At 51.1% G+C, this 22,802-nt stretch overlaps 2 protein-coding genes across 5 annotated transcripts in view; both read right to left on the reverse strand.

Moving 5' to 3' along the window:
• LOC102061417 (uncharacterized) overlaps positions 1-19,805 on the reverse strand; it is a 236,416-nt gene extending 216,611 nt beyond the window's left edge. Inside the window, exon 1 of the mRNA XM_074529932.1 lies at positions 19,692-19,805. Coding sequence (XP_074386033.1) covers positions 19,692-19,719 — 28 coding nt within the window. The 5' untranslated portion in view covers positions 19,720-19,805. The remainder of the gene's footprint in view (positions 1-19,691) is intronic.
• Positions 10,657-22,385, reverse strand: LOC141725855 (uncharacterized). Of its 4 annotated transcripts, none has more exons than XM_074530006.1 (3): positions 22,239-22,385; positions 12,351-12,416; positions 10,657-12,192 (listed from the first exon to the last, which is right to left on the reverse strand). In XM_074530006.1, the coding sequence occupies exons 2-3, from the start codon at positions 12,360-12,362 to the stop codon at positions 11,275-11,277; spliced, it is 930 nt and encodes a 309-aa protein (XP_074386107.1). In that variant the 5' UTR covers positions 12,363-12,416; positions 22,239-22,385; the 3' UTR covers positions 10,657-11,274. The 4 variants fall into 4 exon arrangements, with proteins under 4 accessions (XP_074386107.1, XP_074386103.1, XP_074386106.1 ...); XM_074530002.1 differs by having other exon boundaries at positions 10,657-12,197; positions 22,239-22,383; XM_074530005.1 differs by lacking the exon at positions 22,239-22,385 and adding an exon at positions 19,692-19,829.
• Positions 22,386-22,802: the final 417 nt, after the last annotated feature.

Consider the following 22,802-nt stretch of genomic DNA (forward strand, 5'->3'; position numbering starts at 1 on the left):
ATTGACCCAGGCACCACCAGAGACCCTCCCTATATTTAATTGCCTCAGGGACCACCCAATACCCTCCCCTAATTTATTGCCCCAGTGACCACCAAAGACCCTCCCCTGATTTAATTGACCCCTCCCCTGATTTAATTGACCCCTGCAACCATAGACCCTCCCCTGATTTAGTTGACCTTTCCCTGTTTTAATTCCCCTTCCCCTGATTTAATTGACCCCTGCCCTGATTTAGCTGTCCCCTGCCTTGATTTAATTGACCCCTGCCCTGATTTAGATGACCCCTCTGTCCCCACAGACCCTCCCCTGATTATTTATGATTTTATTTCCCAATTATTATTTCAATTCCCCGTCCCTGGAGCTGAAGTCCTGAAGGCTGGCAGGGAAATGTCTCTGTAGGATTTTGCTCCATTTCCCTTCAAGGGTAGGAACATCTTTTCCTGGCTGGAAGCTGGAATTGCAGACCTTTGAAATGTGTGCAGGGCAATACAGACTGGGATCAAACATGGACTGGGATCAAATAGGGACTGGGATCAAATATGGACTGGGATCAAATATGGACTGGGATCAAATACGGACTGGAGTCAACTATTGATTGGAATCCTACAGTGTTAGATAAACTGGACTGAGCTTATATAGACTGGGATCAAATATGAATTTGGATAAAAAATGGACTGGGATCAAATATGGACTAAAATCAACTCTGGACTGGGATAAACTGGACGGGGATCAAATCAGGGCTGGGATCAACTTTGGACTGAGATTAACTTTGGACTGGGATCAAATATGGCCTGGATCAAATATGACAGATTTTATGGACTGGGATCAAACGTGGACTAGGATAAGCTATGGACAAGGATCAAATATGGACTGGGATCAAATATGGATTGGGATCAAATGGACTGGGTTCCTACAGCCTGGGATAAACTGGACTGAGATTATATAGATGTCGTGGTTTGAGAGGAAGTTAGTTTTCTGGGATATGAAGTGGTCAGGCCAGTAGGTGCTCACATTTGAATACTGGCCCCTGGTTTGGCCGCTGGGGACATTGGATACGCCTCTGAGAACTCAGGGGTTAAAAAGCAGAGCACTCCCAGGGGAAGCTCCCTTGGGTTCCAGCGAGGGAAGCAGGTCGGGCCTCCCCTGCCCAGCTCCTGGCTGGTTTGGGGCTGGGTGAGGTAGGCCTGGCCCGAGGATGGAAGGGTGGAAGAACAATGAGAGCCATCGGCAGCCACACCTCCCCCGCAGGAGAGAGAGAGAGACAGAGCGCCTGTGCCACCGTGAAATTTGATATCCTGTGCTGGCAGCACAGCCCGGCTGGCGGAGAAGGGCGGCGGGATGCAGCTGTGGGAGCTTTGGATGGGCAGAGCCCGAGCTTTTAACCCTTTTTCGGACAAGGAAAACTTTGCAGAACATTAAGCTTTCCTAGAAGAGAGATAAGAGATGAAATGGAAGAAGGAAATGTGCAAGTGTGAAGGTCTGGGCAAGTGAAAGATGTCAGGAGAGTAGAGAAGAATCTTAGGTGGGAAGAGATGATGGAGTGGCCTTAGCTGGACTTTTCCTGTATGGCCATGGACAGAACAATGTTTCCTGTGACACAGAGACTGCATCCAGGGGGAGGCAATGGCTCAGAGCCAAGAGGGTTCAGTGTTGGTACCCCTCGTCCCCAGGGGGTGAATTTTGGGGGCATAGGTGTCCCAAAGGTGAGACTGTGCCCTTTTTGGAACGGGACAAAGGATCCTTAAAAGGACAACCCTAGAAGCAGCTCTGGTCCATGTGCAGTGGTGAGAGCACTGGACATGGAAGGAAGAGGTCACGATGGCAGATGTTCTCCAGGCGGTGCCACGAGTGACGTGGAAACACACGAGGTTTCAGCGGTGTTTCCTGGGGAAGCCTATGGCACAAGAAGGACTCCTCCCCTCTTGATGAACTGAGAATTGATTACCTAAAGGGTGGTGATGGACCGAGAGTTCGTGATTTCGGGAATAGATGTATTGGAAATTTGGTGGGAGGGGGAGGAAATGTTTTTGTTTTTGGAAAGTTTTCATTTTCCCTGTGTGTTTCTTGTTACTTAGAGTTGTAGTTTAGTTAATAAAGGTTTCTTTTCTTCATTTCTAAGCAGAGGGCCTGCTTTGCTTATTCCTGATCACATCTCACAGCAGACACCAGGGAGCATATATTTTCATGGGGACACTGGCATTGTGCCAGCATCAAACCATGACACCTACACTGCCAGTTGGCCTTTTTCTACTTCTCCAGCCATCCCCACAGAGCATTGGCTACCATCCATGAATCAGTGCAGAGGTAGAGCTTTGGCCATTTCTCTCCCTTAGCATTGTCCAGGGCCAGCTGAACAGCTTTGAGTTCTGTAAGTTGGCTTGATCCACCTTCTCCTTCAGCAGCCTCTGCCACCTGTCGTGTGGGGCTCCATACGGCTGCTTTCCACTTCTGATCCATCCCTACGATGCGACAGGAACTGTCAGTGAAAAGAGCGTAGCGCGTTTCCTCTGGGGGCAGTTGGTTATAGGGAGGAGCCTCTTCAGCACGTGTCACTGGTTCTTGTTGCTCTTCATCAGTAAGACCAAAGTTCTCACCTTCTGGCCAGTTTGTAATTATCTCCAAAATCCCAGGGCAATTCAGGTTTCCAATACGGGCGCACTGTGGGATAAGAGCAATCCATTTACTCCATGTAGCGTCAGTGGTGTGGTGGGGAGTGGGAACCTTGCCTTTGAACATCCACCCCAGCACCGGTAGTCGGGGTGCCAGGAGGAGTTGTGCTTCCGTGCCAATCACCTCTGAGGCAGCCTGGACTCCTTCACAGGCAGCCAAGATTTCCTTCTCTGTGGGAGTGTAGTTGGCTTCTCACCCTCTGTAGCTTCGACTCCAAAATCCCAGTGGTCGGCCTCGAGTCTCCCCAGGCACCTTCTGCCAAAGGCTCCAGGACAAGCCATGGTTCCCGGCTGCAGAATAGAGCACGTTCTTCACCTCTGGTCCTGTCGTGACTGGGCCAAGGGCAACTGCATGAGCAATCTCCTGCTTGATCTGGGCAAAGGCTTGTTGCTGCTCAGGGCCCCAGCGGAACTCGTTCTTCCTGCAGGTGACCAGGTAAAGAGGGCTCACGATCTGACTGTACTCAGGAATGTGCATCCTCCAAAAGCCTATGGCACCTAGGAAAGCTTGTGTTTCTTTCTTATTGGCGGGTGGAGACATCACTGTGATCTTGTTGATTACGTCTGTAGGAATCTGATGCCGTCCATTAATAAGGCCTCCGATCAGCCTTATCATGAAGCAGAGCCTTGGTGCTCAGGATCTCAGTCCCTGAGGAGGGACCTGTTGGAATTTAGCTGCTAGAAAATGGAAAAGTACAAAACCATGGCTAATTCCAAGTCCTGCACCTGTGTTGATAGCATGTCCTTGAGGCTTAGCTGTAGTATAATAACAAACAGTGAAAGAGACATGAGAAAGAGATGTAACCCCTAAGGAATGAGGATGAGTTAATGGTATAGTTTAACCAATAGATTGTTTGGCTTACAGAATATTCATAAGCTTATTATTTGCTATATAAGTGTTTGATACTTTCTTCAATAAACTGGACCAGAAAGACCTGTGGGACCGGGACCAAACCGGACCTGAAAGGCCTGTGATGAACCAACTGGTGTCCTGGTCCCCTTCCTTCGACAGGGACCGGGTCCCGAAGCCAGCTCAGGCCAATGCCGCGGGGCTACCTTTCTAGCAAGCCTGGTGATGTTCAGCTCTATAGTGATTAGCAGCTCTTAGGACCTCAGCTCTTTGCTTGCTGGGTAGTGGAGCCCCGGGCTTGAGGCAGCAGCAGACAGAGAGAGGAGAAGGAGAAGGCAGAAGCTGTTCCACAGAGAAGGCTTTATTTGAGGGTCCGTGAAGGGTCTCAGCTCTTCTTCTTCTGAGCCAGTAGGGTACAGCATGCTACTTTTATAGGCTTGGCAAGTATCCAGACTTGACCAATGGCAAGGGATTAGGGGGACCATAAAATGACCGATAGGTAAAGGCTACCATGGCATTGCCTCACATGGTCATAGAGACAGTTTATAGGGCAGATGTCCATGGAGTCAGGAAGCTTCGTTGCTGCTGTGTCAGCATTCCTTTTGTTAGATTCTCCATGGTGCTTTTGCTAAATGTATGGGGTTTACTACAGTCCATCTTGCCACTTCACTGCCAAGAACTGAATCTCACAAGCTGGTCCCTTTACCTTGACTTTTTAATGGCAAAACCAGCTCCCAGGAGGATTAGGATGATTTCCTTCCCTTTCTCAAACACTTCCGCAGCTGTGTTCCCCTCACACAATGATGTCATCAATATACTGCAGATGTTCTGGAGCCTCACCCCTTTCTAGTGCAGCCTGGATCAGTCCATGGCAGACGGTGGGGCTGTGCTTCCACCCCTGGGGCAGTCGGTTCCAGGTGTACTGCACTCCCCTCCATGTGAAGGCAAACTGAGGCCTGCATTCTGCTGCCAGAGGAATGGAGAAAAATGCATTGGCAGTATCTGTAGTGGCAAAGCACTTTGCTGCCTTGGACTCCAGCTCATACTGGAGCTCTAATATGTCTGGCACGGCAGCACTCAGTGGTGGAGTCACTTCATTCAATGCACGATAGTCCACAGTCAATCTCCATTCTCCTTCAGATTTTCGCACAGGCCAAATGGGGCTGTTGAAGGGTGAGTGGGTCTTGCTGACCAACCCTTGGCTCTCCAGCTCTTGGATCATCTTTTGGATGGGGATCACAGCATCTCGAGTGGTTCTATACTGTCGTTGATGCACTATGGAAGTGGCAATTGGCACCTGTTGCTCTTCTCCCTTCAGAAGTCCTACTGCACATGGGTTTTCTGACAGTCCAGGCAAGCTGTTCAACTGCTTGACACCCTCTGTCTCTACAGCAGCTATTCCAAATGCCCATCTGCGTCCCTTTGGGTCTTTGAAATAGCCACTTCGGAGGAAGTCTATACCTAAAATGCATGGGGCTTCTGGGCCAGTCACAATAGGGTGTTTCTTCCACTCATTTCCAGTCAGGCTCACCTCAGCTTCCACCAAAGTAAAATCCTGTGATCCCCCTGTCACACCAGCAATAGAAACAGACCCTGTCCCCACATGTAATCCTTCCGTAAGCCACGAAGGTCCTTCAGGGAAAAGGACTCAATATTTGCATCTGATCTTGCACCTGCTGCTTTGACTCCTGATTTTATGTCAGGAGGCATTCAGGTTCCTTCTCCTTCATCATCATCATCCTCATCATCCACTGGTCAACTGGTCTTGTCCGTGCATTTCCCACTTCTAGTACTGGCAGCAACAGCCATTGGTTGAGGCTTATTTTCTGGTTTAGCTGCTGGCTTAGGCTCACTGTCTGGTTTGGCTGCTGGCTTCGAGCCTGGGCTGTTGGCTGCAGCCTGAGTCACCGGGACAGTTGCTGATTTATCTCCCTGCCCCCCTGCCTCTGTCTGCTGCCCGACAGGATCTAGCAGTGAGCGATGAGCACAAGCCAGGGCCCAGCTCACTGCAATGACCTTCCTCTCCTTAGGCTCATCCTGGTACTTCTCTTTCAGATATTTCCCCACCTCAGCTGGGTTCTGAATTTGCTCATGGAGAAAATCCCAGACTACAGGGTCAGAGACTTCCTTCAGGATTTGGCCCATATCCTCCCATTTCCCACAGCACTTAGGATTTTCCACACCAGGGTTTTCTCCTGAGTCAGGGGTCTCATCAGCTCGTCTAGAAATCTCAGCCCTCATCCTAGAGAAGCAGCAGGCTGTATAGAGGAAGGTTACCAGACTGAATACCAGAAAGATGGTTTCTTTAACATTCAGGGGAAACTGAACATCCTTCAATAGTGATGCACCAGATTCATAGGAGAAGAAGGAAAGCAAAGGCTGAAATGCCTGATCCCCTGCTGCTCCTCCTCTAACAAATTGGATGCATAACCACAGCCATGAACCATTCATACCTGGAGCAGACCCCAGCATGTTTATAAACTTTTTACACATCATTACCACCAAGCCCAGCAGGATAGCTATTCTGGTCACTGCCCCTCTGCTATAAAAACTACATATTAGGGACAATACTAAAGCTATTTCTGCATAAGAAAATAAACCTAGGGACCATAGAGGTATTAAAATCTCAAAAAACCTTAGGGATCAGAAATGCATGCAAGCCTTCACCCCAACAGATATTATGAATTCAAAAAGCATGGCTATTAACTGCTTTACACAAACACAGAGTAATGGCAACCAAAATGCACTCAAAACAGGGTTTTTCCACTCTCTCTCGAGCCCCACGTGTCGGGTGCCAAATTTTGTCCTGGTTTAGGGTAAATTTGGTAGAGAATCTCCAAAGGGGGCCCCTCCAGAAAGCAAACCCACACGGCCCCTGCCCCCAACCAGTTTGGGAAGGATTCCTCAGAGAGAAGAGGAAAGAACCTGTTTATTTAACAGGCACAGCACCCCAGCACACAGAATGAACAATACCGGATGACACCACTCTAAAAAAGATGACAAATTCAGAAAGTCTTTCTCAGGGGTGGTCGCTCTGTTCTCAGTCCCTCCGGCGCTGGGGCAGCTGCTGCAGCCACAAGGTGCAAACTCTCGGTGTTCCCAGGTCCCAGTCCGGAGCAGGTTCGAGAAGGTTGAAAAAAGGAAAGGAGAAACAGTCCAGGAAGGAATTTGGACTGTTTAGCTAAACTAGCTAATGAGCAGGAGCAAAAGCAAGCAGAAGTGAAGCAGAAGTAAGAGCCAGAGAGAGAGAGAGAGCAAAGCAAAAAGGCGAAAGCAGAACTATGCACTGCCCCGTCTCCGTGTCCTTGATAAGAAAAACCCAAACAAAACTTTCACACTACAGAGACAGTCTTAAAGGCACAGAACATATGAATGGGGATACAAGCATCGTAACGTCACCCTAGGACACACGGGTGTCCTGAACAGTGTCATCCCATTGTTATCCTTTTGATACTAATTCTGTTTGGTTTTATTTTATCAGCAGTCCTATTCATTATTAATTGGAGCATGAAACAGCTGACAAGATTGACATCTACAGTTAATGCACACAACTTGGCTGATGTCCTCTACAATGTGCACATCCCCATGACATTTGACACAAGGCAACTATGAATGAAGCCTATGTGTTTTGGTATAATCCTTGATTTCCATTTATGATTTTGTGGAAATTACGTTCGATTTTTAGTGATTTGTTTTAGAAAATAATTTTTTAAAGTTAATGCTTGTATTAATATGTGTTGATTGCTTTTGCTTTTGATTATTTGTGACTGGTTTTAATCATTTAAATATTGTTTTAAAAGTAATATTGTTTTAATTAACCATTTGTGAAAATTGTTATGATAATCAATATTATGTTTGTTTATTGTTTCCCTTTCCCCCTCCTTCTCCTATCCTTTCTTTTCCTTCTCTCACTCTTTTTCCTCTCTCTGTCATCGCTATTTTTCCAGGTTATACTACCAATGTACGGTGAGTTCTTCAGACTCATCAATGATGCTCCAGAGTTCTGCTGATGAAGATCCCTCAAGACAATTGTGAGTCATGGGGTCGTGTGAGAGTGTGTCCAAATTTTCCCTCATCTGCCTCATGATTCTCATTGGGGGACCACTGAAGAGAAGACCCCCCCTGTCTTAAATCTCTGGCTCCAAAGGAGAAAGTCATGTGCCTGAGACCTGAGAGCACAGTGCTAAGTCATTGTTCTCACAGGTGGTGTTTGCTGTGTGCTGCACTGAGCCCAATGAGAAGAAGAAGGGGCACCGTGCCCTTTGTGCAACAACAGCCTTGGGAGCTGTCCCACCTCTCGGCCTGGCTGGACTTCTCCTGAGTTTCAGGTGGTCCCCCCACAGAAGACCCTCACCTGTTTTACAACCACCAGGACAGACAGACTGAGATGTAAGGAGCCTCTCCACCAAGGACTGAGACATGGAACCCCCATGTGAAAAGGCCCCTCTGCTCCTTCCAAGGACTGGGACTGAAACCCCCAGCCCGGGGCAGGTGTGTGGGGGAGGCAAGCTGACCAAAGCGAGATGTTTGCCTGCAGGTTGTGACTGCTGGACCAAGAAGACAATGGCTCTCGCTTACTGCTGAGAGCATGGACTACCTGTTACATCTATTCCTTATTGTATCTGTATCCCCCCCTCGCAATTTCCAATAGAGTTATCATAATAAAAACCTCTGAGTTAGTGAGAGACTTCGAGATCTCCCCGACGCAGCAGGCGGGTCCTCGACTGGACTGGACCAAAGGACTTTGTCTCTACGTTTGGGAGCTCTATCCCCTCTCTCTTTCTCTCTCTCTCTCTCTCTTTTATCTCTCTTTTTCCCCATCTTTTTCTCTCCCTTAATCCCTCTATCACATTTTGCTGTGCTCATTCAATAAAGGTGCATTTGTTTCGATTATCATTGCAAACCCCCTTGGTACTAGGTCAGTTCTTTTTGCACCCTGACATCAAATCCATGAACCATCACGAAACCCGTCCCTGAGGACAGATTGTGATACCCCCTGAGGACCCCTCCCCAAATTCCCCTCCAAAGCCCCCCCAGCACCCCCTGCTAAAACCCCCTCAAGTTCGCCCCAGACCCTCCCCAAATCCCCCCTAAACCTCCTCAAGACCTCTCCCCAAATTCCCCTCACGACCCCTCCAGGACCCCTCACCTGTCCCTGCGCCTCCTCAGCAGCTCCCAGAGCCCCCCGTCCTCTCCCAGCGCCTCCCCCGCTCTCTCCAGCGCCTCCCGCAGGACCCGCCCGAGCCCGGGGCGGCTCCCGGGGGTCCCTGAGGGGGTCCCGTGGGTGGGAGGGAAGGGGGCGCCCGCTCCATGCCCGGCCCCGGGGTCAGGGGGCGCCGCTTTGGGCTCGGCTCTGATTGGGCGGTACACACGGAGAGGGCGGGAGTTGCTGAGGGGAGACGCCGGGTGATTGGTTGGTTTCGTACAGGGTGTGCTGATTGAAAGGATGGGGTGGGGGAGGCGGGCTTTGCCGAGGGGAGGCGCGCGGTGATTGGTTGGTTTGGGGAAGGGTGCGCTGTGATTTGTTAATTTGGGTGATGGAGCGTGGTGATTGGATGGTTTGGGGCGGGGCACGTTAGCATTGACAGGGAAAGGTCACGGATTTTTAAGGGTCATTCCCGGTTTTTTGGGAAAAACTCTCAGATTTTTAAGGAAAAATTCCCATGTTTTTCAGGATAAACATTCCCGGATTTTTACCCCACGTGACCCCAAATAACCTAAATAACCCCAAAACACTCGAAATAAACCCCAAAGAACCTCTAAAAAACCCTAAACAATACCAGAAAATGCCCCAAATAACCCCAAACAAATCCAAATAACCCCAAAAAAACAAACAAAAAAAACCAAATTAAAATCAAAATCACCCAACTTATTTCAATTACTCCTAAAAAAACCCACCAACATTAACCCCAAGATCCCCAAGTAATTCCAAAAAAACCCAAGTAAACCCAAACAAACCCAAATACTTCCAAATAAACTCAAATATTTCCAAATAACCCCAAATAAACAGAAATAAACCAAGTAAAACCCAAGAGAAAGCCCAAATAGTCCATAAAAAACCCCAAAAAACCCCAAAGAAACCCTGATTAAACCCAAATAAACCCCAAGAAACCCCAGTTCCTCCCATCCCCACCCCAAAACAGATCCTGACCAGTCAAAACACATGGCACTGATGACGATCCACTTGCTGGGCACAAAATCAGAGCACTAGCTCCGCTCAGCGATTTTCAGCCAATCAGCGCCCGGCCCGACTCTGACTCATCGCTTGCCAGCCACACACCAAGGCCTCTCACTGCGGGAAATACTCGGAGACCGCGCGGGGTAATTTCCAGCCAATCAGAGCGTGTCTCGCTGATGACTCATCAGTTGCCAGGAGCGGATTTGGGGGGAGAAGGTGACCATCAGGATAGATTGGAGACGCCAAATAAATGCATAACAAGGTCGGGAGCCAAAAACGGAGCAGGAGGGGCTTGGAGCCCCCAAAACCAAACACGGGGGAGGGGACTGGGGGAACGATCGGAAAGGAGAGAGCAGGGAAAAGAGGGTCGGGACCCCAAAATTGAGCTGGGAGGGGAATGGGACCCCCAAATTGAGGTGGGAGGGGAATGGAACCCCCAAATTAAGCTGGGATGGGTATGGGGTCCCAAAACTGAGCTGGGAGGAAGATGGGACACCCCAAATTGAGCTGGGAGGGGGGTTGGACCCCCAGACAGGATTAAGCCAATTTTGTTCCTGGAATATGTAAAGTACTTCATGGATATGCAACAAGGCCATGAATATGGAACGGATTGATGTAATGGGAGACAAGGACCATCGAGCAAAGGTTGTTATGGCCACCAAGACCCCCCAGTTATGCTCGGGGACACCCCTTAATTAATCTGGTTTTAATTACATCAGCCGGTTGCATATTCATAGACCCTCATGCATACACATCAACTAATTTACATGTTTCAGGAACTATTTGACATGGCCCAGCCTTGAGGGTGTCTCCCCATTTCAGGAGCCTCTACTGAAATGGAAAATGTAAACCCCCTCCCTTTGATTACTATTATTATTATTATTATTATTATTATTATTATTATTATTATTATTAATAATAATAGTAATTTCTTTTGAAATTAAGGGGCTCTCAGGCAAAGATATGGAAAGAGAAAAATCAGTACTTTATTAGGAAAAAATAAAAATACAAATGCAGTAATACAAACAAAAAGAAACAGTGACAGAGTCAGAATCCTCTGGGAATTCAGTGAAAAAGGCTGATCCACTTGGAATCCAGTGAGAAAGGGCTGGTCCTTTGGGAATCCATTCTTACCCCCGAAAGACAGGGCACAGGCAGGGCCGTGGAGTTTTTATAGGATATCCAAAGGGTGGAATTGGGGTTGGGGTCAGGGGAGGAGTTCTTAGCAACACAAGAAGGGTGAGACCAAATTCCTGCCTCTTAGCAACAGCAGCACTCCATACAGAACATGTCCCCAAATATTAAATTCCCCCTAAAACAACTGAGAAATTATGGAACTTCAGATATATTCAATCAATTTCCTTCAATTAACCCAGTTTTGGGTTTTTTTAAAGGATGAAGGTGAAGCAGAGGAAAATTAAGGCCAAATCAAAAGGCGAAGCAGCCAGGTGTGTTCCCAACATGGATCACAGGGAATGTGAGTGACCAGGGCTGTGCCCAAAGTGCCTCCTCCAGTGGGGGATGGAGCTGGAGCAGCGCACGAAGCTCTGCCCGCACAGGGGGCACTCGCAGGGCTTCCCTTACCGGTGCCTCCGTTGGTGTCGGGTCAAGGTAAAGCTCTGTGGGAAGGTCTTCCCACACTGGGGACACTCGTAGGGCCTCTCCCCAGTGTGGATGCGCCGGTGCCTGATGAGGTGGGAGTTGCGCTTGAATCCCTTCCCGCAGTCGGAACAGCGGAAGGGCCTCTCCTCTGTGTGAATCCGATAGTGCTGGAGGAGACCAGAGCTGGTCGGAAACCTCTTCCTGCATTTATCACACTCGTAGGGCCTCTCCCCAGTGTGGATGCGCCGGTGCTTGACGAGGGCGGAGTTGTCCTTGAATCCCTTCCCACAGTCGGGGCATTGGAAGGGCCTCTCCTCTCTGTGACTCAGATAGTGCAGGAGGAGATGGGCGCTGGTCTTAAACCTCTTCCCACACTTGGAACACTCATAGGGCCTGTCCTCAGTGTGGGTTCTCTGGTGCCTGATCAGGCTGGAGCTCCGGCTGAAGCACATCCCACACTTGGAGCATTCGTATGGCCTTTCGCCAGTGTGGATCCTCTGATGATTTATCAGGCTGGAGCTCTCTCTAAAGCTCTTCCCACACTCCCTACACTCGTAGGGCTTCTCCCCAGTGTGGATCCTCTGGTGCGCAATCAGGTTGGAGTTCCACCTGAAGCTCTTCCCACACTCCCCACACGTGTGGGGCTTCTCCCCATCATGGAGCTGCTCATGGAGCACCAGCTCCGAGCTCTGGCTCCGTCTCCGGACGCCTTCCGAGCCCAGGCTGGCTCTTTCCCCCTCAGATCCCCGCCGGCTGCGTTTGCAGCCCCTCCTCGTGTGGCATCTCCAGGGCTTTTCCTCCCTGTTGGCTTCCTGCGCCGTGGAGCCGCTCAAAACGGCCTCTTCCACCAGGTTCTGCCACGGGCATTTCTCCTCCCTGCTCTCCATGCTCAGCTCCTGCTCTGGGGGAGGAAGGACAAGGACAGGATGGGATTTGCCTCCGTGCCACAGGCAAGGGCAAGGAGATCCCCCCAGGGCTGAGCTGCAGCCGGGGCCCTGCTGGGCTGGGAGATGGAGCAGCACAGAGGGGAAAGGGGCACTGACTTCCTCCTCACCTGCCTCAGCATCCTGGGCCATCTTCCTCTTCCTCGCAGCCTCCTAGGCCTTGGCAATGGGCAATCCTGGTTTGGGGAAAACAAGGGATGAGCAAATTTGTAGGAGCATCGGGGGGTAGGACGGTCGGGACGGACGGAGACGAGAGAGCTCTGCAGCCAGGGCGTGGAACTTGCGGTTTATTGCAAAGGGCCTGGGTGCAGGGCCCTGCTTGGAGCTGCCAGGCACAGCTCGGAGCAGGCCCGAGAGAAGAGAGGGGTAGAGAGGGTGAGAGGGTGAGAGAGTAAGAGGAGAAGAGCGTAAGAGAGTAAGGGTCCCATTACAATACAATAAATTTTCTTCTGTGTTGAATATTCTATTTCTCACTAACCAATCTAGTACAAGATACAAATCCTATAGCATTTACATACAGCCTGTAAAAGTCATTACATGTGTTACATTAAAATGTGTTACATTTTAAACCCTAAAAAATCCTCTCTGGACCCCTTCTGCTGAGCTGTAGGGTCTGCTCTAACCCTTGGATCTGTCTGCGAGCAGAGGGAATTGTTTCATCAAAAGGGGATTGCCTTCATTTCGGTCACACCATTGTTTTCCAGTTGTTCACTAACTAAGGTATTTCAGAGTTTGCTTTTAGTTATATCTTCCTTATACCTTCTATATCCTCACTGTCTTTTGCAAGACAATCATATTTATAAGGTTTTCATGTTTCATCTTCTCCAACACATATTGAGTTTGAAGGTCGCTCTGCTCGAGTCCATGTCTACAAGTCACCGGCCATCTGGACTCAAGAAAAACCTCCCAAACACCAAGATTCAGCCCTGAAAAAGCCTCCCAGGGGTTCCCCATCCCTGGTCCCTCTCCTCTGGTGTTCGGGGGTTCCCCCCTGTCCCAGCTGCTGGGGGTCATGCTTGGATTGGGGTTCTCCCTTGTGCCCGGTGCCCACCCTGCCCAGGCTGCTGGCAGTCCCAGCAATGCCAAAAGCTCCCCCCGCTTCGCTCTCCCCATTTCGGGATGCCGGGGCTGTTTGGGCTCCCGGGCTCCCTTCTCCCCTCATTCCCTGCTCTGGGCTGCAGCGGCTCCAAGGAGTCCCCCCTGCCCCTCTCCAGGCTCTTCAGGCTCCCGCCAATGGCGGCGCTCCCCCCTCTCTGGGCTCCCCACTTTGGGCTCCTGGGGGACACAGGGCTCTGCTCCTCCAGGCTGCCTCTGCCGGCAGCCGCCACTGCTGGGGATGGAGCCGGGACAGCTCGGGATGGGCAGCGCGGGGCTCTCGGCTGCTCCAGCTGCTGCGGGCAAGGGGAGCCCCGCCTGGGCCAAAGAAGAGGCAAACTGGGGGTGGATCACAAAGCTAAGGATGCAGCAGAAGATGGAGCTGAAAGAGTTATGTTAATAATAACTCCAAAGGAGGAAAAGCTGGAAATTCAAATTTTAGGGAAGCCGAGAAAAAGCAATTAAACAAGATAGGAAGTGAGAAAGATAAATCAGGGAAATGGAAATTTCTTGATGGAAGACAATTTCATAATAAAATGTGCTTACTAGGAAAATATTAGAAGACTTGCATCAGAAAACCCACTGGGGTACTCAAGCTTTGTGTGATCATTTTTTAAGGAACTACGGGTGCACTGCGATTTTTGGAGTAGCAAAGCCAGTAACTGAGAGATGTTTAATTTGCCAAAGGAGAAATAAAAACGTGAAGAGAAAAAAAACATTTGGAGGTCATGAGTTAGCTGGTTGACCATTTCAAAGTATCCATGCAGAAGTTTAGATTTGTTAGGATCTGGATTTATTTGTAGAAAAAATCGATAAATCTAGAAGAAAGAGAATATGCCACATGTTAGAGAGGAGATATTAAGAGAATAAAAACCTTTAAAGTATCAGAAAGCCCCGAGAAAAAAAAAAAAGGGGAAATGAAAGTTGGGTTATAAGAGGAAAACTCAGAAAGAGAGTGGGATCCCCTGCAGCTCTTGCCCCCTCCATTCGCGGCCCAGGCGCCTGTCCCGGGTCCCGGCTCGCTGCCCGCCTCAGCTCCGCCTGCCCCGCTTTCCATCCCAGGTGCGGCCTCACTGCCCAGGGCAGCTCCACCTGCCCCGGCGCTCTCGCTCAATTTGTGTGCCCTGCTCCCGCTGCCTGGCCCGCGGCCGCTCTGCCGCCCATGCTGGGCAAGATGGGGGTTGCTCTGTCCTGCCGCCTGCTCCGAGCTCACCGCGCCCACCGCACCCAGGGGGGGTCCCAGCCATCCCATCCCCGGCTGCCCTGCCCGTGCCACCTGCGCTGGGCACCGCCGCTGCTGCCGGGCTCTCCCACCTGCCTTTGCTCTGCCGGGAGCTGCCGGATCAGCCGCCATCAGCCATCTGGGGGCTGCCCACGCTCCGCCTCGGGCTCCACGGGAACATCCCCCTCTGCCGATTCCGGCAGCAGACCCTGCCCACACTCCCACTGAGCCTCAGCGGGATATCGTCCCCTGACCCTGTCGGGCTGTGTTACGCCCTCTTCGCAACCACAGCTCGGGCTCTTCAGGGAAACTCTCTCTCTCTACAGGAAGCACCTTATCAAAACACTAGGAGCTCAGTTAAAAGGCAGCCCTCTCCAAATTCTTTCTCAAAACACGGGAGAAAGGCTATAGAAGGGAAAAAAGTGAAAGAGTTCGATGAAGGGATTGCTCTATTTCCGTTCAGAGAGGTTCCCATGGGAGGGATGCGCTGCCCCGCCCCGCGGGAGCCACCAGCGCCCCTGCCGGCCATGCCCGGAACTGCACCCAAGGGGAAAGCTCCGCAGCCCAAAGGCCGGGACTGGGTCCGACCTCTGTTTGCTGTCAGTGCCGCAGCTGTTGGTGTTTGTTTGCTTTATTATACACACTGGTAAAGAACTGGTATTCCTATCCCCATATCTTTGCCTGATAGCCCCTTGATTTCACTAGTCTAAAAATTAACAGGGAGGGGGTTTGCATTCTCCATTCCAAGAGAGGCTTTTTCTGCCTTCCCAAGCAGACACCTCTCTTGTAAAGCAAGACAAGCACCCACAGGCACTGAGGGGGCTGCAGGAGGGGCACAAGAAGGCCCTGCAGCACTTGGGCACAAAGGCACAGCAGGTGAGTGCAAGAAGGGAGCAGCAAAAGGCCAAGCTGAAGGCAAAGGCCAGGGCACAGTTCCTACAGCCCCTGAGGGATCAACCCCAGGGCCCAAGGGGGCCCCAGCACCCAGGGCACGGCTCGGCCACAAGCACCTGGCACAGGCATTGCCCTCCTCGGCAGGGGAGAGCCCACATAAACAGCCCCGGACAAGGAACCAGGGCTCCAGCTGCAGGGCACAAGGACACTGCAAGCACAGACAGCAGCACCCTCAGCACCAGCAAGTCCACCCCTTGATGGACATGGATTGGCAGGGCTGGCACAGCTCCCATCACACCAGGGACCCTCCACACTGGAGCCCTTGAGAACATTCAGGGTGGGTCCGCATTGAGAGGAGGCATTTCCTGATGGACACAGGGGCCTCTCAATAAACTCTAAATTTTAGACCTAAAGGGGGAAAATGCCAAAAATGTCTTTGATTATTCATGGGATTAGTGGGAAACATGTATGCTTTTATTCAACCACTGTTAGCAGATCTGGGTGATGGGTTTGAAATGCATGAATTTTTATTTGCTCCTAATTGTTGTCATGATTTACTGGGAAGGGATTTGATTGCTAAACTTAGAAGTCAAATTAATTTTATAAAATGTGATACAGAGGCCTGTTCTGTTGTACCTCTGTGTCAAATGTCTGGCCAGGCCTATGCTGAAGTGAACCCAGAAGCGTGGGCAGCCCCAGGGAAAGAGGAAAAATTAGATATGGAGTCTCTCCAAAGCACTCTGACACATCCAGGACAAGTGGTGTCTAAAAGCAACACCCTGTTCCAGGGGAGGGAAGGAAGGGGAATCAGACACAGCGCAGGTCACCGCCCCATGCTCAGCTCAACCCGCGCAGCTCTGGGTGCTTGTGAGAGCCTGGCACTGAAATGCCCTGAGCAGGAAGGCTTCAATATCTTCTGCTGACACCATGGCACCTAACAGGGGGGCAAAAGCAATTCTCACTGCTTCAGCAACCACTGGAGCAGATATCAAGGCATATTCTCCCACAACAAGCTGGGCTGGCACACAGCCTGCCCTGGCACTTTGCTGCTGCCAACACCCAGCCAGGACATCGGCTCCGGCCCAAGGAGTGCAAAGCAGCACCACTGGTGGCCAAGGGGCCCATGCCAAGTGTCCCTGAGGCCAGAAACAGCCGCCAGCACAGCTCAACACGGGGGGACCCCTCAGCCTGGCCGCAAGGGCTCTGAAGCCCCGGAGATTTGCACTTCCCGCCTGCAGCAGGAGGATGGGAGGCCGCCCCTGAGCCTGACCTGAAGGCAACGCAGCAGCAGCCAGGGCTCCACAGCGGGCCAAGCCCCTGCGCCTGCCCACAGATCCTCGGCTGCAATCCTCTGCAATCCTGGCCACCCTCCTCTGCCATCTCCAGCCACTGGGGCCAAGCCTTGCTGCCACTGCTGCAGCTTCAGCGCTGCCTGGGCCTGCACTGCCACAGCTGCTGGGGAACACCAGGGCACAATTCCACTCTGGGGCTCACTCACACCCACACTCTGGGCTGCCTGCCATTGCACTGCTGCAAAATGTACCGAGTTTCGTTCTTTTAAACCATATTTTTCTGCTCAGGCTTGGTTTGTCTTTGCCTTGGGGAAAGGAATTTTAAAGCTTTTATTTAAGGGATGTTACACCACTCAATGGAGATGAGTTTAACATCCCAACAGACTGGGAATAGCCCAAAAGACACCCACAGAGATAACAACCAGCAACAAAGCATCAACATTGCCCAGCAGCAAACAGCAACCAACAGCTACCCCAGACATTGCCCCCGGCAGAGCTGGAGACACCTGGGCTGGAAAAGGCTGAGAAGGAAATCCAGGAGTGTGGAGACCGAATTCACATCAGAGGGGAAGAAATTCGGATCCAACAGGAAACCAAATACTAAAAACTTACACAACTTGGAAGCAATGAACATTACAACAGTGGATTTAGATTGGTTCTACATAAAGTTTAGGAAAAATCCAGTAAAACTCACATGGCATGGAATGATTTTCTGTGCACAGCCAGCCTATTTGTGAAAGAAATTATTTCTGTTGCACATCCTGGCCAGAACCAAGTAATGTCTTGACACTCTAAAACTAAAGAGATTCTTGGAGAGTTGTTTTTCTTTTCCCTGCAGTTTCAGTGACAAAATTACAACATGAGGAAAAAATTTCATAATATTCCCACTTTATAAGGTCAGGTAGGTTTGGGACAGAAGTGTAAGAATCAATTTGGTCTGGGTGTTTCCATGTCTGCCTTTATGCTGCATTTTGCAAAACTGAAGAGCTTTAAAAGTAACACTTTACACTCATAAATAGTTAATACCTTTATTTTAAAAAGCAGATTGGGGGTTGGGGGTGGCACATGTGACTCACCAGATGGCTGCCCTGGAAGAGAAGCTTTATTCCAGGCAGCCTGCAGAGGAGCTTTAGAAATGCAAATGAACACTGCTGGGCAAAGTGTGGACAATGCACCTCAATCTCTTGCCTCGGGCAGGAATTGGGCTGATTCCCTCTGCCCCTCACCCCAAGCTCTGCCTGCTGGCACTGATGGAATTTGCACAGCTCAAGGCAGAGCCCAGGGGGAGGATATCTGACCCTGCAACACAAACGGGTGAAGCTACAAAGGGAAAGAGCAAATGGAGAATGTTGGGAAAACTTCACCATAAATAAATGGGGGGAATCATCCCTCTGCCCACTCCAACATGTGCTGTCACTATCTGTGTTTATAGGGTATATTAGAGTATCCAGGATTTTTTGCTACCAAATATTCAGGGAAATCAGTTGGGAATCCAAGGATTTGCTGATTTAATTAGAGCAAAGCAGTCAATTGATGCAGCCCTGGCTGGAGAAAGCGGCCAAAAATGGAGAAAAGATGAACGGCCAGCAGAACAAATCCTACAACACCATGGACCAGCCCCTGGGAACCCAAACCAATTCATATCAGGAGCCACAGAACCCATTTCTCATTTCAATGGCATCATTAGATTACAAGCTGCCCTCGCAATAATAACCAACCAGACAGCTCCAGCTCCTGACCTTCCTGCCGACCAATCCACTGAAATGAGGAACACAACACTTAACCATGGGATGGGATCATATTACCTTTCAGCAGAAAAAAGGGGAGTTTGTGGAAAATTAAATGACTCAAACTGCTGTTGGCAAAGAGATGACAAAGGAAAAGTGGTGAAACAGATAACAAAGGAAGTAAGAAAGCAGCTCATGTTCCAGCCCAAACGTGAAAAGGATGGGAATGGGACACAGTTTTGTGGCTCCGTGACAGACCATGGGTTAAACGAATGCTGTTTCTCCTCTGATGTGCTACAGCAGCTCTCAGCTGTTTACCGTGCCCCACACCTTGAGAGTGGAGCTCATTCAGCAGCTGAGCGAGGGGCCAGGGGCTCGTAGATAAGGAAGTAAAGGGCGAAACCACCAGCTTCAATAGATGTTACTAATTAACATGGACTGCTGCTCACAGAAAGACCCGCTAAATACCTGAACTTCCAGAAGAATATTCCCAAAAACAAAGAAGACACAGGAAGAAAAAACAGAGTCAATTAGTGAGTCTGCCTGGAGACAGGGCCAAGGGACTTGTAGGCAAGGAAGTAATGGGAGAAATCATCAGTTTTAGAAAATGTTAGAAATTGACACAGAAAGCTCCTCAAAGTCTCGCTGAATTCCTGAACGTTCAGAAGAACAAGGGTTAAACAGAGCCGTGATTATCGGCTGTTATATAAAAGTGGGGGTGCACATTAACGAGGACATACAGTTGGCGGATCGGGAGGTCTGAACGTTCCAAGGACCTCAGCCAGTGGGCAAAGGGAGAGGGAGATGAGGCCGGGAAAATGAGGATAAAAAGGAGGCTGCGAACTACAACAATGGCAGAGAGCGCACGGCAAATGCCCCACGGCCTCTCCCTCTGCTCAGCAATAAAGTCACTTTTACAGGACTCCTCTGTCTCCTCTGGGCACAAAAACCTCCGGCCACGGCAATTTCCCCGCACAGCTCTGGGCACGGGGCAGCCCCCTCTGTCCCAGCCACAGCAACCGGGCCGAGCCAGCGCTGCTCCGGCAGCGGCTCCTGCCGAGGCAGCGGCCGCAAGGAGACCGCGGGCAGCCGCTCCCGCAGCGCTCTCACGCCAGCGGCAACACGGGCCGGACACGGCACAACCAACCCGCCCGAGCCCCCTGCCGCCCCCGAGGCCCGCAGCCAGCCCCGAGCCCCCGCACAACCCAGCGCGGCTCCCACCTGCGCTGCGGCCGCCTCCGAGCTCCATCACCGCCTCACCGCGCTCCGGCCGCTGCCGCCGCTCCCAGGACCGCACACACGCTCCTCGACAATGGCGCCGCTGCCCAGCACGGCCGCCCTCAGCCGCCCCCGGGGCCCTGCTCCGCCCCGCTCCCACCAATCAGCGCGCCACAACCACGACTGACGGCACCATCGCCCAATCCCAGCCAGGGGCGGGCTCTGCACACGGCACAGCCCCGCCCCGTGCTCTCAGGGCCCCCGGGCTGCGTGAGGGCAGAGCCGGAGCTGAGGAACAGCCCTGGAACGAGCCCGGGCCCGAGGGGGATTGAGCTGAAAAGACAAATAAACTTCTCCGCAGGTCCCGCCACGGCTTTCCCGGCACTGCGGCTCCGGTGGCTCCGGCTCAGCGGGAAGCCCTGGAGCCTCACTTCTCCTGCCCCTAATTAGGAGCATCAGGGCATCGTTTTGATTTCCCCCAAAAAGGAAAAACCGCCCCAAACCTCTGTGAATGAGTGGGGGAGGGGAGAGATTTCTGGCAGAAAACTCCAAAAACTCAGAGCAAGATAATGAGAAGTATGGTAAATAGATATGATTTGTGCTGACAAAATTGAAACAGTAATCAATATTGATACAGTAATTAATATTTGGCAATAATAAAACAGTTAAAAGGTGTACTGCCAAGAAAGGGAGAGGAGGGGTTCCTTCCCCCCCCCCCTTTCCTGCAGATGTTCAAGGCAGGAAAAAGCAAGAGATAACAGTTACTAAAAATTAACAGAAAGAAAGGAAAATCTGGTTGGGTCCCAGGAAAATGCCCTCTATAAGAGATTTATTGCTTTGATGCTTAAATATAATATTCTGTTAGTTTTGGCTTACATTATACTAGCTTGGTGCGCATGTATTACCCAAGGGTGAATTAAAGGACATCGAGGAAGAGGAGAGGCCTTCATCAGTGACGACCCCCAAAGACGGGTGCAACCACGAAAAGAGTGGTGGAGCATGCGTGGTAAAGGTGGTGATGAGGGCAGAGGTACAAGTGTGATGATTTGAAAATGGGAGGAGATGGCATTGACACATGGCACAAAAGGGGGAATTTTCGCTTGGCAAGCTCCTATGTGAGGTGGCAAGGGTCCCAGAACCCTGCACTCCGTGCCCCTCGCTGTTTGTTCTTTTTGCTTATGTGCTATTATTGGAACCAAATTATCCCTTATTTTAACCAAATTACATTGTCAATATTTCAAGCGTATCCGATTTTATATATTCTAAGCTATTCAATGAAAATTGCTGCTACCTTTAATATTGTTTGATTTTGTTCATGATGGGATAATTGGGGAAATATAACACCACTCTTCTCCCTCTCTCGGGCCTGCTCCAGCTGTGCCTGGCAGCTCCAAGCAGGGCCCTGCACCCAGGCCCTTTGCAATAAACCCCAAGTTCCACGACCTGGCTGCAGAGATCTCTCGTCTCTCTCCATCCCGACCATCCTACCCCTGTTGTCCTACAAAAATACCCCCAAAAAAAACTCAAAAAAATCCCCAAACTCTGGTCAGGGACCATGAAATTACCCCAAAATGGCCAAAATCTGGTGAGGAACCCCAAAATGACCCGAAAATACCCCAAAATCTAGTCAGATATGCCAAAATATCCCAAAATCAGGACAAGGACCCCAAAATCTGGTCAGATAGCCAAACTTACCCCAAAAACAGCTGAAAATACCCCAAAGTCCCCTCAGGGACTCCTAAATTACCCCAAATCCTCCCAGAATCCAGTCAGGGACCCGAAAATTATCTGAAAATACCCCAAAATTTATCCAGGGATCCCAAAATTCCCCAAATTCCCCCAAATCCAGTCAGGGACCCCAAAATAACCCCAAATCACTCCCAAATCAGCCCTAATCCATTCAGGGACCCACAAAATCCACTCGGGGATCTCCAAAATTCCCTCAGGATGCCCCAAATCTAGTCGGAAACTCCCAACATCCTCCCAAACCCACTCAGAATGCCCCCAAATGTCCTCACAAACCTCCAAACTATCCTCAGTGCCCCACGTCCCCCGCAGGGCTCCCATATCCTCCTTAGGACTCTCAAAAATCTCCTCAGAATCCCCCCAGATTTCCTCATGAGTTCTCCATATCCCCTCAAGACCCCCCCAGATCTCCTCAGAACCCCACAAACACCCTCAGGACACCAAATTCTCCCCCAGGACCCTCCACATCCCCTCACCACGTCCCAAACCCCCTAATAACCCCTCAGCCCTCTCACATCCCCTCACAATCCCACCCAAACCCCCTCAGAACCCCCCAAATACCCTCAGGGTACCCAGTTCTCCCTCTCACCCCCCAAAAGCCCCTCACAACCCCTCCAATCCTCTCAGAAGCCCCCAAACCTCCTCACGACCCCCAGTACTCCCTCTCGATCTCCCCAAACGCCCTCAGAACACCCCACATCCCCTCAGGACCCCCAGTTCTCCCTCAGCCCCTCCCAATCCTTTCATAACCTCTCCAAACCCCCCCTCATCGCCCCTCCCCCCCTCCCCGCTCCCGGTGCTGACCGCGGTCGCTGTCGCCCATCCCGCGCTGCCGGGGGTGGTCCCGGGGCTTCCTCGGCGCCCGCAAATTCCCGCCCCGCCCCCTCCTCCCCCCGCGGCCTCAGCCCCGCTCAGCTGCCGCTGGGCCCCACATGGACAAGAATGCCCACAATGCACCGCGGATTCGCCGGAAGCAGCTGCCAAAGCCAAAGCAACGGGAACTTCTGCCAGTACTTCTGGCCGGCGCGGCTTCTGATTGGTCCGCGCCGCCTTTGGGGCTTCTCGGCAGAGGCCTCGCGAGAGAAGCAGGGGGGCCCTGTTTGTTGAGGGCAACTCTACGGGCTCCTCAGAGCGCTCCGCGTTCCCTCATAAATCCAGCCGGGAACGGCGGAATGAATCCGCCTAGAAATGGTGGGATGGAGCCTAAATGCCCTGGGCATGAAGCATAAGTACCCTCCTACAAAGCCTAAATCCCCTGGGATTCAACCAAAACGGCAAATCCAGGCGCTTTCTATGGATAGGGGCGGTACTGGAAAGGGCGGGCGGTGACGTCACCTCGCCAAGCCCCTTTCCGGCCCCTCCTGAGGC

This window comes from Zonotrichia albicollis, chromosome 31, assembly GCF_047830755.1.
Source record: "Zonotrichia albicollis isolate bZonAlb1 chromosome 31, bZonAlb1.hap1, whole genome shotgun sequence".
NCBI lineage: Eukaryota > Metazoa > Chordata > Aves > Passeriformes > Passerellidae > Zonotrichia > Zonotrichia albicollis.